This window comes from Pyrgilauda ruficollis, unplaced genomic scaffold (assembly GCF_017590135.1).
Source record: "Pyrgilauda ruficollis isolate IOZ18807 unplaced genomic scaffold, ASM1759013v1 scaffold49, whole genome shotgun sequence".
NCBI classification, from domain to species: domain Eukaryota; kingdom Metazoa; phylum Chordata; class Aves; order Passeriformes; family Passeridae; genus Pyrgilauda; species Pyrgilauda ruficollis.
The window spans coordinates 4,987,892-5,001,145 of NW_024526488.1; the positions used below are offsets into that span (position 1 = coordinate 4,987,892).

The 13,254-nt window shown below is 45.0% G+C and overlaps 1 protein-coding gene across 2 annotated transcripts in view; it reads left to right on the plus strand.

Annotated features, from left to right (window-relative positions):
* PLA2G4A (phospholipase A2 group IVA) overlaps positions 1 to 11,547 on the plus strand; it is a 67,269-nt gene extending 55,722 nt beyond the window's left edge. For both annotated transcript variants that reach the window (XM_041479638.1, XM_041479639.1), the window contains exons 15-19: positions 503 to 754; positions 5,782 to 5,966; positions 8,777 to 8,972; positions 9,175 to 9,332; positions 10,111 to 11,547. In XM_041479638.1, the coding sequence (XP_041335572.1) occupies positions 503 to 754; positions 5,782 to 5,966; positions 8,777 to 8,972; positions 9,175 to 9,332; positions 10,111 to 10,242 (923 nt within the window). In that variant the 3' untranslated portion in view covers positions 10,243 to 11,547. The remainder of the gene's footprint in view (positions 1 to 502; positions 755 to 5,781; positions 5,967 to 8,776; positions 8,973 to 9,174; positions 9,333 to 10,110) is intronic.
* Positions 11,548 to 13,254: the final 1,707 nt, after the last annotated feature.

Consider the following 13,254-nt stretch of genomic DNA (forward strand, 5'->3'; position numbering starts at 1 on the left):
ACTAGAATGACAATTTCAGGTATTTTAGAATTCTCATGCTATAGCATTATCCTTTATGCAGACTAACTCTGCTTTCCTGAGCAAAGCTGGGTTTCTAACAGGCAGAAAAGATGGAGAAGGCTGTCAATGCACATCCAGATGAATTTATGTCTACATCAAGTATGGACCTTATCAGCTCAGGTCTGTCCCTGAGCCCAGCAGAGCTTACAGAGAAAGGCCTGCCCAGGTCATCTAATGTTCCCAGTCTATTTTCCTGATGGACACATCCACACTCTTGTGGTGTAGATGAAAGAATTCACTGGGCTGTGAAGTTGAAAGGATGAATTCTCTGCACTTCTCTGAAATCTCTGAAATCAATTTCAAAGCTCCATCATCCAGCCCCCGGCTCGTTGAAAGAACTTTTGTATTTTTGCAGGTCCTTTATTTTATAACTCCTGCAGTGGTGGGGTTACACTTGCTGTGTTTCAATAGCACTGCTGGGTGTTTCCATTTCTGCGTGCAGGCACCGAGGGTGCTGAGGCGAAGTGGGAGTGCCAGGAGAGGCTGCAGGAGAGCAGCCAGGAGAGCTGGGTGCAGCGCATGCTGATGGCCCTGGTGGGGGACAGCGCCCTGTTCAACACGCGCGAGGGCCGCGCTGGCAAGGTGCACAACTTCATGCTGGGGCTGAACCTCAACAGCTGCTACCCCCTGTCCCCTCTGGCAGAGCTGCTCACCCAGGAGTCCCTGGAGGAGGAGGAGCCGGCAGCAGTGGCAGGTCAGTTCCCAGAACACTGGTGCTGTGTGTGGTTATTAATGAATGCAGAGTAACGTCACACCAGGAGGGCCACAACAGCGCCGTGGGCATTGTCCAGCAGTGGAGCTTGTGAGGGGACTGGGAGGCTCAAAGGGCACCACACAGTGACTTCTGTCTGCTCCCTGCCCTGTCCCTTGGCACAGCGTGTGGAGCAGCCACTGGAGGGACAGTGGCTCTTGGTGTGGCAGAAGGGGACCAAACTGCTTTTGTATGTGGTGCCATTTGTTACATCTGCTTTCTCACTGTCTTGGCCTTCTCCAAAGGGTATCCAGGTTGTTCCTTGGCTCTTATTGATGCTAAGCCTGCTGGTGGAAATGAAACCTTTCCTTGTTCTCCTGTAGGGCTTCCCTGTTGCAAAACCTTTGTAGCTCATCTGCTGTCTTTGTCTTTTGAAAAAAGCCTGGAAGCAGCACACTTCTTCACTTGTAGGATCACAGAATCAGTGAATTTTGGAAGGGACCCATTAGGATCATGGAGTCTGACCCCTGGCCCTGCCCAGACACCCCAACAATCCCACCCTGTACATCCCTGGGAGCATTGTCCAAACCCTCCTGGAGCTCTGGCAGCCTTGGGGCTGTGCCCATTCCCTGGGGAGCCTGGGCAGTGCCCAGCATTCTCTGGGGAAGAACTTTTTACCTGAGCTCCAGACTGACCCTGCCCTGACACAGCTGATAGATTCTTACTTTGCTGACACCATGTTTTTCCCAGTATGAATCCATCTGACAATGATCCCATTCCAGGATCCCTGATGTGCAGGTGGATCCATATTTCATGTTGGCTTAAACAAGAATGCTGATAGAGGATAAGAATTTCAGAAAAATATGAATTTGCGAAAGAGGTTCAAAGTCTTCCCTCATTCCATGAGGGATGTGGTGTGTGGAACAGTAGCTGTGAAAAATAATTGTGTTTGGTTAGGATTTTGGAGCCTTTGCCTTAGTGGAACCTGCAGTCTGCTCAGTGAAAGCAGTTAATTTCTCTGTGTTGTTCTGGCACTGGCAGTGTCCAAGGCCAGGCTGGACTGGGCTTGGAGCAACCTGGGCTAGTGGAAAGTGTCCCTGCCCATGGCAGGGGGTGGCCTTGAGTGATCTTCAAGGTCCCTTCCATCCCAATCCATCCCATGATTCTGTGATCCATCAAGCAAAGAACAACTACACCTCTCTGAAGGGGGTGTTCCCTCCAGGCTGTTCCTCCCAGCACAGCCCTACCAACTATCCCTGGTGACAGCACCATTCTCCTCAGCCCTCATTTCCTATGCAGAGGAAGGAGATTGTCCCAAGTGCTCATTAAGCAACAGTAAATACCTGATGTCATTTAAAAGCTTAAGTAGCAGCCGTGCTCTAATGTGTATTTGTTAATGTAACAAATCCCTTGCAGGGCTTGAAGAGTAATTTCCATCTGGACTCCACTTTCTAAATATTTCTGTCATCTCAGAGGTGTTTACAACTGGGTAGTCTTAATATTTATAGTACTTGGAAAAGAGGCAGGAAAGTGGGTAGGAAATTTATGGTTGGAAAAAATGACAGTTGATGAGAATTTTGCATAATTAAGACACGTGGATAGTCTTCAGAATCAACTGTCAACTTCCTGGGATTTGATTTAGATGGCAATAAAATGCTGGTTTGACAGAACTCTGCACCTCTGACACAATTACTTTGGAGTGCCTGAAACTTCTGTGGGTTAAAATGGGAAAAGTTTGACATGACTGCAGGTTTTTGCTGTTAGCCAAAGCCCACATTCATAAACCTGCAGTTACAACTCAGATCTGACAGCTGTGAGTGGTTGCAATATTATAGTCAAGAATAGTTAAAAACCCCTTGAAATGTCAGTAGTTAATATAAAATGTAATCATTCAGTAGTGTGATGAGTGTATCCACATTTTAGTGCTGTGAATTTTCCTAATATATGGAAGAGCTGAGGAGCCCAGAGGCGCAGATAGAAAGGAGACTGTGGTGTAAAATTTAAATCCTTAGATTACTGTGGCACTGGATGCATTTAAACTGTGCATATTTATTCCTAGCACTGGCAGTTTACCTGTCAGCTTGAGTGCAGAGGGAAGTCTGTATTGCTTTAAGACTTACTCTCCTTTATTGCCTTACACTCCAAAGGAGAAAAAAGTGAATCAAAAAGGATATCAATAATATTCCATCTCCAGTTGTCCCAAACCCTCTGCAGTGGATGAACTGTGGCTGACCTAGGGCAATCTTACAGTCATTACTGAGGATTGAGTTTAGGATCTGCAGTGCCTGCAGCAGAGATCCCACCTGCTTGGTCTGGAAGTTAAACTCTTGGTTTGCTTTTCCACAGATTCTATTTGTGGAGATAATCCTAAACATTTTCTTATTTCATCAGGAGTGATTTCATTGTGAAATCAAGAGTTGTTCTGTTTCTTTTCTTGATGTTACAACACACCAGAACAATTTGAGAAAATGCCAAGTGCATAACAATGGGGAAAAATAACCCCTAATCCCTGCTTCCTTATTTCAGTATTTATGGAAACAGTTGGAGTAGATGGACGTCAGTAGAAAATGCCCTTCTGATCTGCCCTCCTCCCACTGGAGCTGCCATCTGTGGCAGACTTGGTCCCTAGGACGTGCCCTCTTTATGATTTCCTAACAAATATCTGTCTGTGTATCCCATTGCTGGGAAGCTGACAGGACTGAGCTGGCTAAACATGGAGCTGGGCTGGTAAACACAGGCCCACAGAGTTGTTAAGGCTGGAAAAAGCCTTTAAGATCATCAAGTCCAGCCATCAACCCAGCACTGCCACTAAACCCTGTCCCCAAGTGCCACATCCTCCCATTTTTGATGGACTGGAAGGTGCTGGTAATAGGAGTGCATCTTTCCTTAAAGGCTAAAAATTCATGTCCCAGGCTCTGGGGTTCTAGGATTCTATGAGGACTATGATTACTAAAACCCATTTATATGGGTGTTATAAATTTATTGTCAGCATGAAGACATTTTCTCCTTTAAAATATAGTAAGATTATTTTGATAAATTTGATCTTAGGATCATGAGGGCTGTAAGCCATAGGATCCATCTCACTCTTCAGTGTTGGGAGGAAGTTTGTGTGGCAGTAATAACACTCCCATCACAAACATGTTATAACTGATGCTATTCTTGATTAAAGGATCTTTCAAAGTCAGTTTTTGTAACATAAGAAAAGATGAAACATGAACAAAAATATTTTTGCAATTCCTTAGAAGTTCTAGTGAGAACAAGGGTTAATTATGTTTGACCTGTTGTCTTTAAACAAGAAGAAAAAAAACAAATTGGTCTACGTGTACTAAAGGGAACTGTAGTCAGGGTGGGTTTTTACTGTTTTTTTTTTAATTGTGATGAATTTGATAAATACTGATGTATTTTCATTCATTTATGCTAATTCATGATTATGAAATATATCTGGTTCTAAAAAAGGTTTATAAACACACTTAGCCCTTTAGCAATAGGCAATGATTTAAAAGCATTCTCTCCTTTAGAAATCAAGGCAAATAGTGGGAAAATGGTGCCTTATTATTTAGAAAAGGATCATCTTATAAACAACAACAGAAATAAAAATGAAATAATTTGTTTTAACGTTTTGTTTGGTCTTCACAACATGCTGCTCCTGAAATGACAGGGACAAGGGTTAGAATTATTTTTGATGCATTTTCTTTGCTTCAGAAATACTTTTTTTTTTTCCTAATTACTATCATTGTCACCAAGTAGATACCAGGAAATTCAATTATAGAGAAATAATTATATTTTTCTATCCAACATTCCTTACATTACACTGCCCTCTACAGATACGAGCATTAGATTTTTTGTTAAAAAGCAAAACCATGCACTGGAAATATGTGTAAGGTCTGGAACAAGAAAAGACTGTCAGGGAAAAAGTTTTTAAGTACAGCAGGGATAGTTTAGTAGTGTCCAGAGACCTGAACAAGTGTAAAGACACCCAGGGAAAATGGATTGGTTTTCCCTGAGCTGTACCTGAGGGAATGTTGGGGTTAGAGAAGAGAGTGATGGATACCACACTGGGACAGCACCAGCAGCAAGTGGCTGTCAGGGAATTCTGTCCAGTGCCTGAATTATGGATATGGGGCACTATTTCTCTTTGTTCCTGCTGGAGTGGTGAGAGTGAGGTCATCAGGTCTGGTGCAGGTTGGAAAGCAAGACCTGATAGTCCCAATTTAATGAGCAGAAGCAGGCACAGACAAGTGTCACAGGAGGGCAGAGCCACACTGTGGATTTTTGGGTAAATTTGGGACCACTGGGAAGGATGTGGGGTTGGGAGGGAACCTGGGCGAATAGGTTTGGGCGGGGGTTGTAGGACACTGAGGGGTTCACAGAATGTTAGGGGTGGAAGACCTCTGGAGGTCACCCAGCCCAACCCCCTGCCCAGGCAGGGTCATCCAGAGCAGGTGACACAGGGGCACATCCAGGGGGCTTTGGGATGTCTCCAGAGAGGGAGACTTCACTCCCTGGGCAGCTGCTCCAGGGCTCTGCACCTTCCAAGGAAAGAAGCTCTTCCTTATGTTGAGGTGGTGCTTGTTGTGTTTCAGTTTATGGCCATTGCTCCTCATCCTGTCACTGGCACCACTGAGCAGAGTCTGGGACCATCCTCTGACATGCGCAGCTGTCTCTTGACATCCCACAAACTTTTTCCTGTGTGTATGAATTATTTGGGATGATGGGATCAAACCTGGGCATTTGTCCCCTTTGGTTCACCTCCTCTGGGTCTGACTCATGAACTTGGCCTCCTGAGGGCCCTTCCAGTTCTGGCTTTTCGTCTCATTCTCCAGTTTTAGAGTTTTAGTTAGACTTGAATTCATGGTGTGTTTCACACCATGGTGGAATTTGAACTGCACAGCGTATCACCTGGGATACGCTGTGCAGTTCAAATTCCATGCTCTCCCTTGCACTTAGGGAGACACTGGAAAGATCATCAGAGCCTCAGTTCTTAACTCAGGTGTCCCCTGCTTGGTTTGGTTTTCCCGTGTTCCACGCAGATCCCGATGAGTTTGAGAGGATCTATGAGCCCCTGGATGTGAAGAGCAAGAAGATCCACATCGTGGACAGTGGGCTGACCTTTAACCTGCCCTACCCGCTCATCCTAAGGCCCCAGAGAGGTGTGGATCTCATAATCTCCTTTGATTTCTCAGCCAGGCCAAGTGATTCCAGTCCTCCTTTCAAAGTAAGTGATACAGGCACTTCTTTCCTGCATTCTGGGGTTCAAGGTGACTCAGTTCTATCCACATGGTCCCAGAAAGGCCTCGGTGCTGTTGTATCTGCAGCTTTGGAATATTTCTTTCCACGTCAAGGCAGAATATTGCCCTGTGCCTCAGTTCCTGTTTACATGCCTTCCATGAGGCAACTGGCACAAGGAGGGATAATGAACTTGCTTTGAAGCAGGAGCTCGATTGTTTTTATGGAAGTTTTGCTTTGGCACTGATTGCAGAGTTTTATTTTCTGTCAGAATTAAACAATTAAGTCATTTTCCCTGCCGTCCTCTCCCTCCACCCAGCTGGTCTCCTCTGTGTGCTGTGATGTGAATGGATGGTTTCGTGTCATCTTGCAGAAATGCATCATCTCAGGATTGCTAAACAAATAACCTTTTGGGATCAGGGTTAACTGTTCATTTACATCTCACCAGGACAATCCTGGTTTAAAATCCATCTTAAATCCATCCAGACCAGAGCAAAACAGCACAGGAGCACAGGGACTAAGTGCCATGGCTGTTTTCTGCAGCAGGTGTGGGAAGCACAGCTGTCAGTCTGTACCACCTGCACATCCACACAGCTCCAGCTGATCCCAAAGCCTTTACATGGATCATTTTTGGTAACTGCTACAGAAAAGCCAGCACTTCAGAGACTGCTGTGAGCTTCTCGCTTTGTGCTGTGTTTTAGTGGGTGGTGGGATTTGGTTGATCTGTGTGATCTTGGAGGTCTTTTCCAACAGTAATGATTCTACCATCCTCAAAAAAGGGGATTATTTATTTCAAACCCAAATGGATTTTTAAAATAATTTTTAAGGGAACTCAGAACTAACATTCCTGTTTGAGAAACAGCTGGCATTCCTTGTTGTTTTACAGGCAAATTTTAGTTACAACAAATGGAGAATTCTTTTCCTTCAGCTGCTGTGGAGTGACAAAACCCCCAAAACAACATTAGGAAGCAACAGCAGTAGCAAAATGAGCTTGAGATCAGTGCTGCCAACTGCAAAGCCAAATTACAGGAGAATAAAAGGAGAAATTCCTGTGATCTCTAGGTCTCTTGGGGCTACTGGGGAGAATAGAGCACTGAGAAGACTTCCTAGTGCTTGAGATCCTTTGTTTTTCCTTAAATGACTGAATCCCAGAGTCTGTTTTTTCCTTTAATATTCTATTTGTATAAGAATGTATCTCCTTTTTTTGTCAAGAGTGCTTACCCCAGCAGCTAAATTTTGCTGACACAGCACTGCCATTGCCTCTGAAACATCTTTTGCCTCCCTTTCTTAACATTCCACAGGTGGAGTCGTTGCAAAAGGCTGTATATGGTCACCCCTGCTACCCTTAGCATTCTGTCTTTGTCAGCTGCAATTTTCTGGGTTGTTTTGGGGAGCATGGGGAGATCAGTGAGCACTCAAGTGGTATCCTGAAGGTTTTTCTCCAAAATGTCATTTTCAAAATGCAAAAAATTCTTTAACACGATAAAAAATGGTGGGAAAATTCAATGGTGCCTCAGGTTTTCCAGAAGCCTCTGTTGAAGGGAATTGTTTCTGGAGCACAAGTGGGTGTTTGCTGAGGCAGACAAAGGTGTATTCCTGAGGCAGAGGACAGGAACAGGTACCAGTTCTGTCCCACTGGTGCATTGCAAAGAGAAAATGCCACTTCAGAAGTGGGTCTGTATCTATGGTAGCACTCTAATATTTTACTCAATGACTCGAGCCTTGGTTTACCATTTTACACCCACTATCTCTTAATCTCTTGCGTATCCAAAACAGCCGTCCAAAGAAGGGTCCTATTTCACTGAAAACCAAGATTAAAGATGTTTGACCTTCCCTCTCCTCCCTCTCACACACCCTCATTACATGCTTTTGAGTCATTATTTACAAATTATCTTGTTTACTGAGTTGTCATGAGGAAAAAGAAGCCTGTTTTCCAGAGCTCTTCACACGGTGTGCTTTGAGAGGCCCCTGAGTGTGGGCATTAATTCTGAGTACAACAATGTGTGGCCCGGTATTTAGGAGCTCTCAGTGGTTGCCACAGCACTGGTACAGCTTTGCAAAGTAAAATTATGGATGGCTTCTCCCTCAGTGTCAGCTCTGTAAATTCACCCCCAGGTTTCTGGGGCAGACCACGTTCCTTCCTGTGACTCATGTGGCAGAGCCTGGGCAGGGTGAGTGAGGTGCTCAGTTGGTCCTGCTGGGTCATCTGTGCTGAGATGGACTTGATTAGTCCTGACAACCACAGGGTGGTTTGGGCTGGAAGGGACATCAACCTCATCCCTGCTATGGCAGGGACACCTTCCACTAGCCCAGGTTGCTCCAAGCCCTGTCCAGCCTGGCCTTGGACAGATCCAGGGGCAGCCACAGCTTCTCTGGGCATCCTGTGCCAGGGTCTCCCCAGCCTCACAGGGAAGGATTCCTTCCCAATATCCCATCTAAACCTACTCTCTGCTAGTGGGAAGCCATTCCCTGTGTCTTATTACTCCATCCCTTGGAAATTGTGTCTCTCCATTTTCCTGTCAGCTCCTTCAGGCACTGGAAGGCCACAGTGAGGTCTCCCCAAATCTTCTCCTCTCCAGGCTGAACAATCGCAGCTCTCCCAGCCTTTCCTTCCAGCAGAGCTGCTCCATCCCTCTGACGATCCTGGTGCCTCCTCTGGACCCCCTCCATGTCCTTCCTGTGTTGGAGATTTAGTAATTTATGGATTACATTAACCACCCCACATGATCCCTGTCTCTGCAAACCTCCTGACATTGCAGTGGAAGCTTTTGTGCACCTGAGTCTTTCTCCTCTTTCCAGGAAATCCTGCTGGCTGAAAAATGGGCCAAAATGAACAAGCTTCCATTCCCCAAGATAGACCCCAACGTGTTTGACAGAGAGGGCATGAAGGAGTGCTATGTTTTCAAACCAAAGGACACCTCCTCGGAGAAGGACTGTCCAACCATCATCCACTTCGTGCTGGCCAACATCGACTTCAGGAAGTACAAAGCTCCAGGTGAGCTCACAATTCCTGATGCTGAATCCCTCTGTTCCTCTGGAATCACTTGGTGGTTATGTGCTAGGAAACTTTAGCCTCTGAAACAGCTCCAGCTTTGTCTGCAGTCCTTAGGGAATTAATTAAAAGGAGCTGTTAAAAATAAGGTAATAAATCCTCAGCCGTAACATTTGGATGGAATTTTCGTATTTGTCCTGTGCAGGCGTTCCCAGAGAAACACAAGAAGAGAAGGATTTTGCAGACTTTGATATTTTTGATGATCCAGATACACCTTTCTCTACCTTCAACTTCCAGTATCCCAACGAGGCTTTCAAGAGGCTCCATGACCTCATGGAGTTCAACACCCTCAATAACATGGATGTGAGTATGGGGGGTTAAAGGGGCTGGATTGTTACAGGGGGAAGTGGGTGATGTGAGGAAAGCCCTAAATCTGCCCTACAAAAGGTACAGTGCCTCAGTGTTTGCCTGATTTTCTCATTCAATTCTTGCCTTGGTTTTGCCATTTTACCATCCCAAGCCATTCAGGATAGCTGAGCAAAGGGCACTGTTAAAGATGTGCAAGATTTTATACTCAGGGGTTTTTTTGTCTAATTGGACAAAAAAGACACTGGAAGTTTTCTCTGAAGAAAATTTCTTTATCAGCTAACTCAGTAATAATTATTTGTAATTGTTAGTTGGTGAAGCATGACATGATCTGTGGAGTGACAAGTGTAATGATCGTCCCAGATAAAGATACGGGGGGTTTAATCAATGTAGTGAAGAAAACTTGTTACATCAGCACAAAGGATTTAAAAGTGAAGACTAAATCTTTCTCAACATAATAACTACTTTCTACATCCTTGAAATAAGGATTTTCTCAGTGTTTGGATTTACCTTTCTGAGTTCCATTGGGACTTTTTTAAATACTGTGTCTTTTTGTGTGATTTCTTTGGTCTTAGTGGCCTCTCTCATATTTTTACTAACCACATTAAAATCAGTATTTTATACACTCAAGAAATACTATTTGTGCTAAAACTCATCGATCCCTCTGCTCAGTGATGGAGGGGATCTAAAAGTGGGAGCAGCAGCTGTTGATGGGAGAAGGGGCTGTTTCTGCCCTTTTCAAAGCGTTCAAATTGAGTTTTGCTGCTGGCTGCAGGTGATCAAGGAGGCGATGATGGAGAGCATCGAGTACAGAAAGCAGAACCCCTCGCGCTGCTCCGTGTCCCTCAGCAGTGTGGAGGCCAGGAGGTTCTTCAACAAGAGCAACCTCAACAACAACCACACGTAGAGGCTGTGCCCAGCCCTGCCCTGCCCAGAAACTGCTCCTGCCTTTGGAACTGCAGGCAAAAGGACTTGAGTGGAGCATCCCTGCTCCTCACAGGGCTGTGTGACACTCCTAAGCACGTCTTCTTGTGAATGCTCACGTTCCAATAGCATTTTGTACTGCTTTTTTGAGAGCTAAAAACATTTCAGTAGGCTGAGATCCTCGTTTTTAAAACTGTGGAATTAGTTGGAGATCATTGGGTTCAGTGTCTTTGTGTTTTCTTATAAAATTGTAAACTCTGGTTTCTTTTGGGGGGGTAATTGATTTTTAATTGATGTAAACTGGGCATAGCTTGAAGGATAAGATGGAATAAAAAAAAAAATTTAAATCCATTCTACTGCTATATGAGAATGTCTGTACCACTCAGCAAAAAACTGAACCTCTGATACTTTCTTTTTCATATTTAGCCCTCAAAATTACATTGCTTGAACTCTTGAGCTACTGGCAACCCTGTGTTAAATTATTGTCAGTTTGTGTATTTCTGACCTGAATGTTTCTTCATAAATTAACAGTGATTTTGCATTTGAGCATGAGTAAAACAACACATTTCTGCAAAGGGACAGTGGCAATGTTTACTGGGGATTGGTAGAACATGCCCAGGTAAGAATGTGAAGCTTTAAGGGCTATATTAAAAATATATTCTTAGTACTTTGATTAATGAAAGACTGTGCATAGACAGAGATTATTTTAGTACCATCTCAACCAGTATTGCTGTAACTCTGCAAATGCACAGAGAATGCAGCTGCACCTCTGAAAACTTTAATTGCTAAAGTCAGTAAATCCCTGGGAAGGGAAAGAATTACAATGCATTTCTTTTAACAGCCACTGTACCAAAGAATTGTGGAATGGTTGGGGGTGGAAGGGACCTTAAGGTAGATCTCATTCCACCCCCTGCCATGGGCAGGGACACGTCCCACTAGACTGGGTTGGTCCAAGTCTACATGCAAAGTTCTGTGGTTAAATAACATTTCCTGTATTGATCAATAGGTTTTATTTCTGTTTGAATTAGTGCATGTTTAAAATCAAGAGAGAAAATAAAAGTAACTTATCTTAGTGCTGCATAATTTAAACATTTTCCATAAATTCTGGAATATGGAAAGGAACTGGTACCATTATATTATTGTAATATTTTCTTTTAAATGTCGTCTTTCCTTTTGGTAATGTAACATTTGTATTTTTTATTTTATAATATGTACCTACTCTGTTTCATGGAAGAGTTTTATCATGCTTTATACAGTTTATATTATCACAGTGTTACCAGATGATAAAAAATAAAACTATATTTGTCACCTGCTGTTTTCAGACAGTTTTATTTTGATAATTTGTGGGCTATTTTCAGGTTTTTTTGTGAAGATATGTGGAGGAGCTCGATGGTATGAGGCAGCTCACAAGACAGTGCACGGGATGAGTTTTTGCTGCCTTTAATCTTGGATTCCTTATAAAGCAGGGAAGTTATTAGACATTATTAAAAATAATGTGGTAGGAGAATAATAATGCAGGAAAACCCCTCTTCTAACACACAATGTGACACCAGCCACACAGTTTCCCTATACCTAGAAATGTAATCCTTTGTTTCCATTTTCCCTCCCTTTAATCCACGTTCTGCTTTGTGTGTACAGTATTTTTTCCGAACCCAGTATGTGATCTCTAGGAGGCATGAAAAGATGGATTTAGAGAGTGAATTATTTCAGTCTTCAAACATTTCTGCAGGGGCAGCACATGGAAGATCCTTTATGCCTGAAGGACATGGAAGTGCCACCCTGCGCTGGTAAAGGGGGTGAAGCCTTGGGGGTGAGCTCAGTTCCTGGAAACCAGCTCTGGTATGGTCTGGAAACCAGCTCTGGTGGGCTCTGGGAAACGGCTGTTGTGGGCTCTGGAATCCATCTCTGATGTGCTCTGGAAAACAGCTCTGGTGGGCCCTGGAGAGCAGCTCTGGTGGGGGCTCTGGAAAATGGCTCTGGAAAACACCACTGGTGGACTCTGGACATCAGCTCTGGTGGGCTCTGGAGAACGGCTCTGCTGTGCTCTGGAAAACACCTCTGGAAAACATCTCTGGTGGGCCCTGGAGAGCAGCTCTGGTGGGCTCTGGGACACCCAGCACTGAGGGTGGCCTTGAGCGTCTCTTCCTTGGCACCTGGGGCAGGCTGCAGTGCCAGGCTGGGCACTGGAAATCTCTGCCTGTCTTTACCAGCAGAAGGGAATGTTCAGAATCAATCCCACTGACCTGGGGAGCACTGGAGCTTGGCCTTGGCCTGTTTGTGTTGGTGAGAAGAAAACCCGTTTTGGCAGGGAATGGGGCTGCGGCCAATGCCCTTCCTGTTCCCCCGGGCATGTTTTGTCTGTGGGATGACACCTGAGCACTGAGTGATCACCTGCAGAGCTGTTCCTGCAGAGCACACAGAGCTGGTTTTCCAGGAGATCTGCTTGTGCTCGGGAGTGGATGTGGGATCAAACATCGGATTGTGCAACCGCTTGTGTTGACATAACAGGTTTTGCTCTGGTGCTCGCTGGAAGCACAGCTGAGCAGACGTTTCCTGGAGCTGTAAATTCACTCCTCACTGGCTGCTGGCACCTGGGGTGGACAGGTTCGTGTGGGGATGTGACTCACCCAGGAGGTTACACAGGGCCCTTCTCACGCAGGGTGGGAGGCAGGGGCAGGAGGGCTCCCAGGAATTCCCCATGGCAACACAAACACAGCACTGCTGAGCACGCGAGGAGCAGGCTCTGGGGCACGGCAGGACACGGCAACTCCTTAACCTTTAGACAAACCAAACCCCACAGGAATGGGAATTCTTCTGTGGCTGTGTAACCCGTGAGGGCCGAGCCCCACAAACCTGAAATCAGAGAACAAAGGCCAAGCCAAAAGATTCCCGGTTTTGTCAGGAAATATTTGGGAACAGAGCTCCCTGAGCAGGCAGCCATGAGCTTGGAGAGACCCATGTGGTAGGATGGACTTGGATCTCAGGGGTGCCAGGA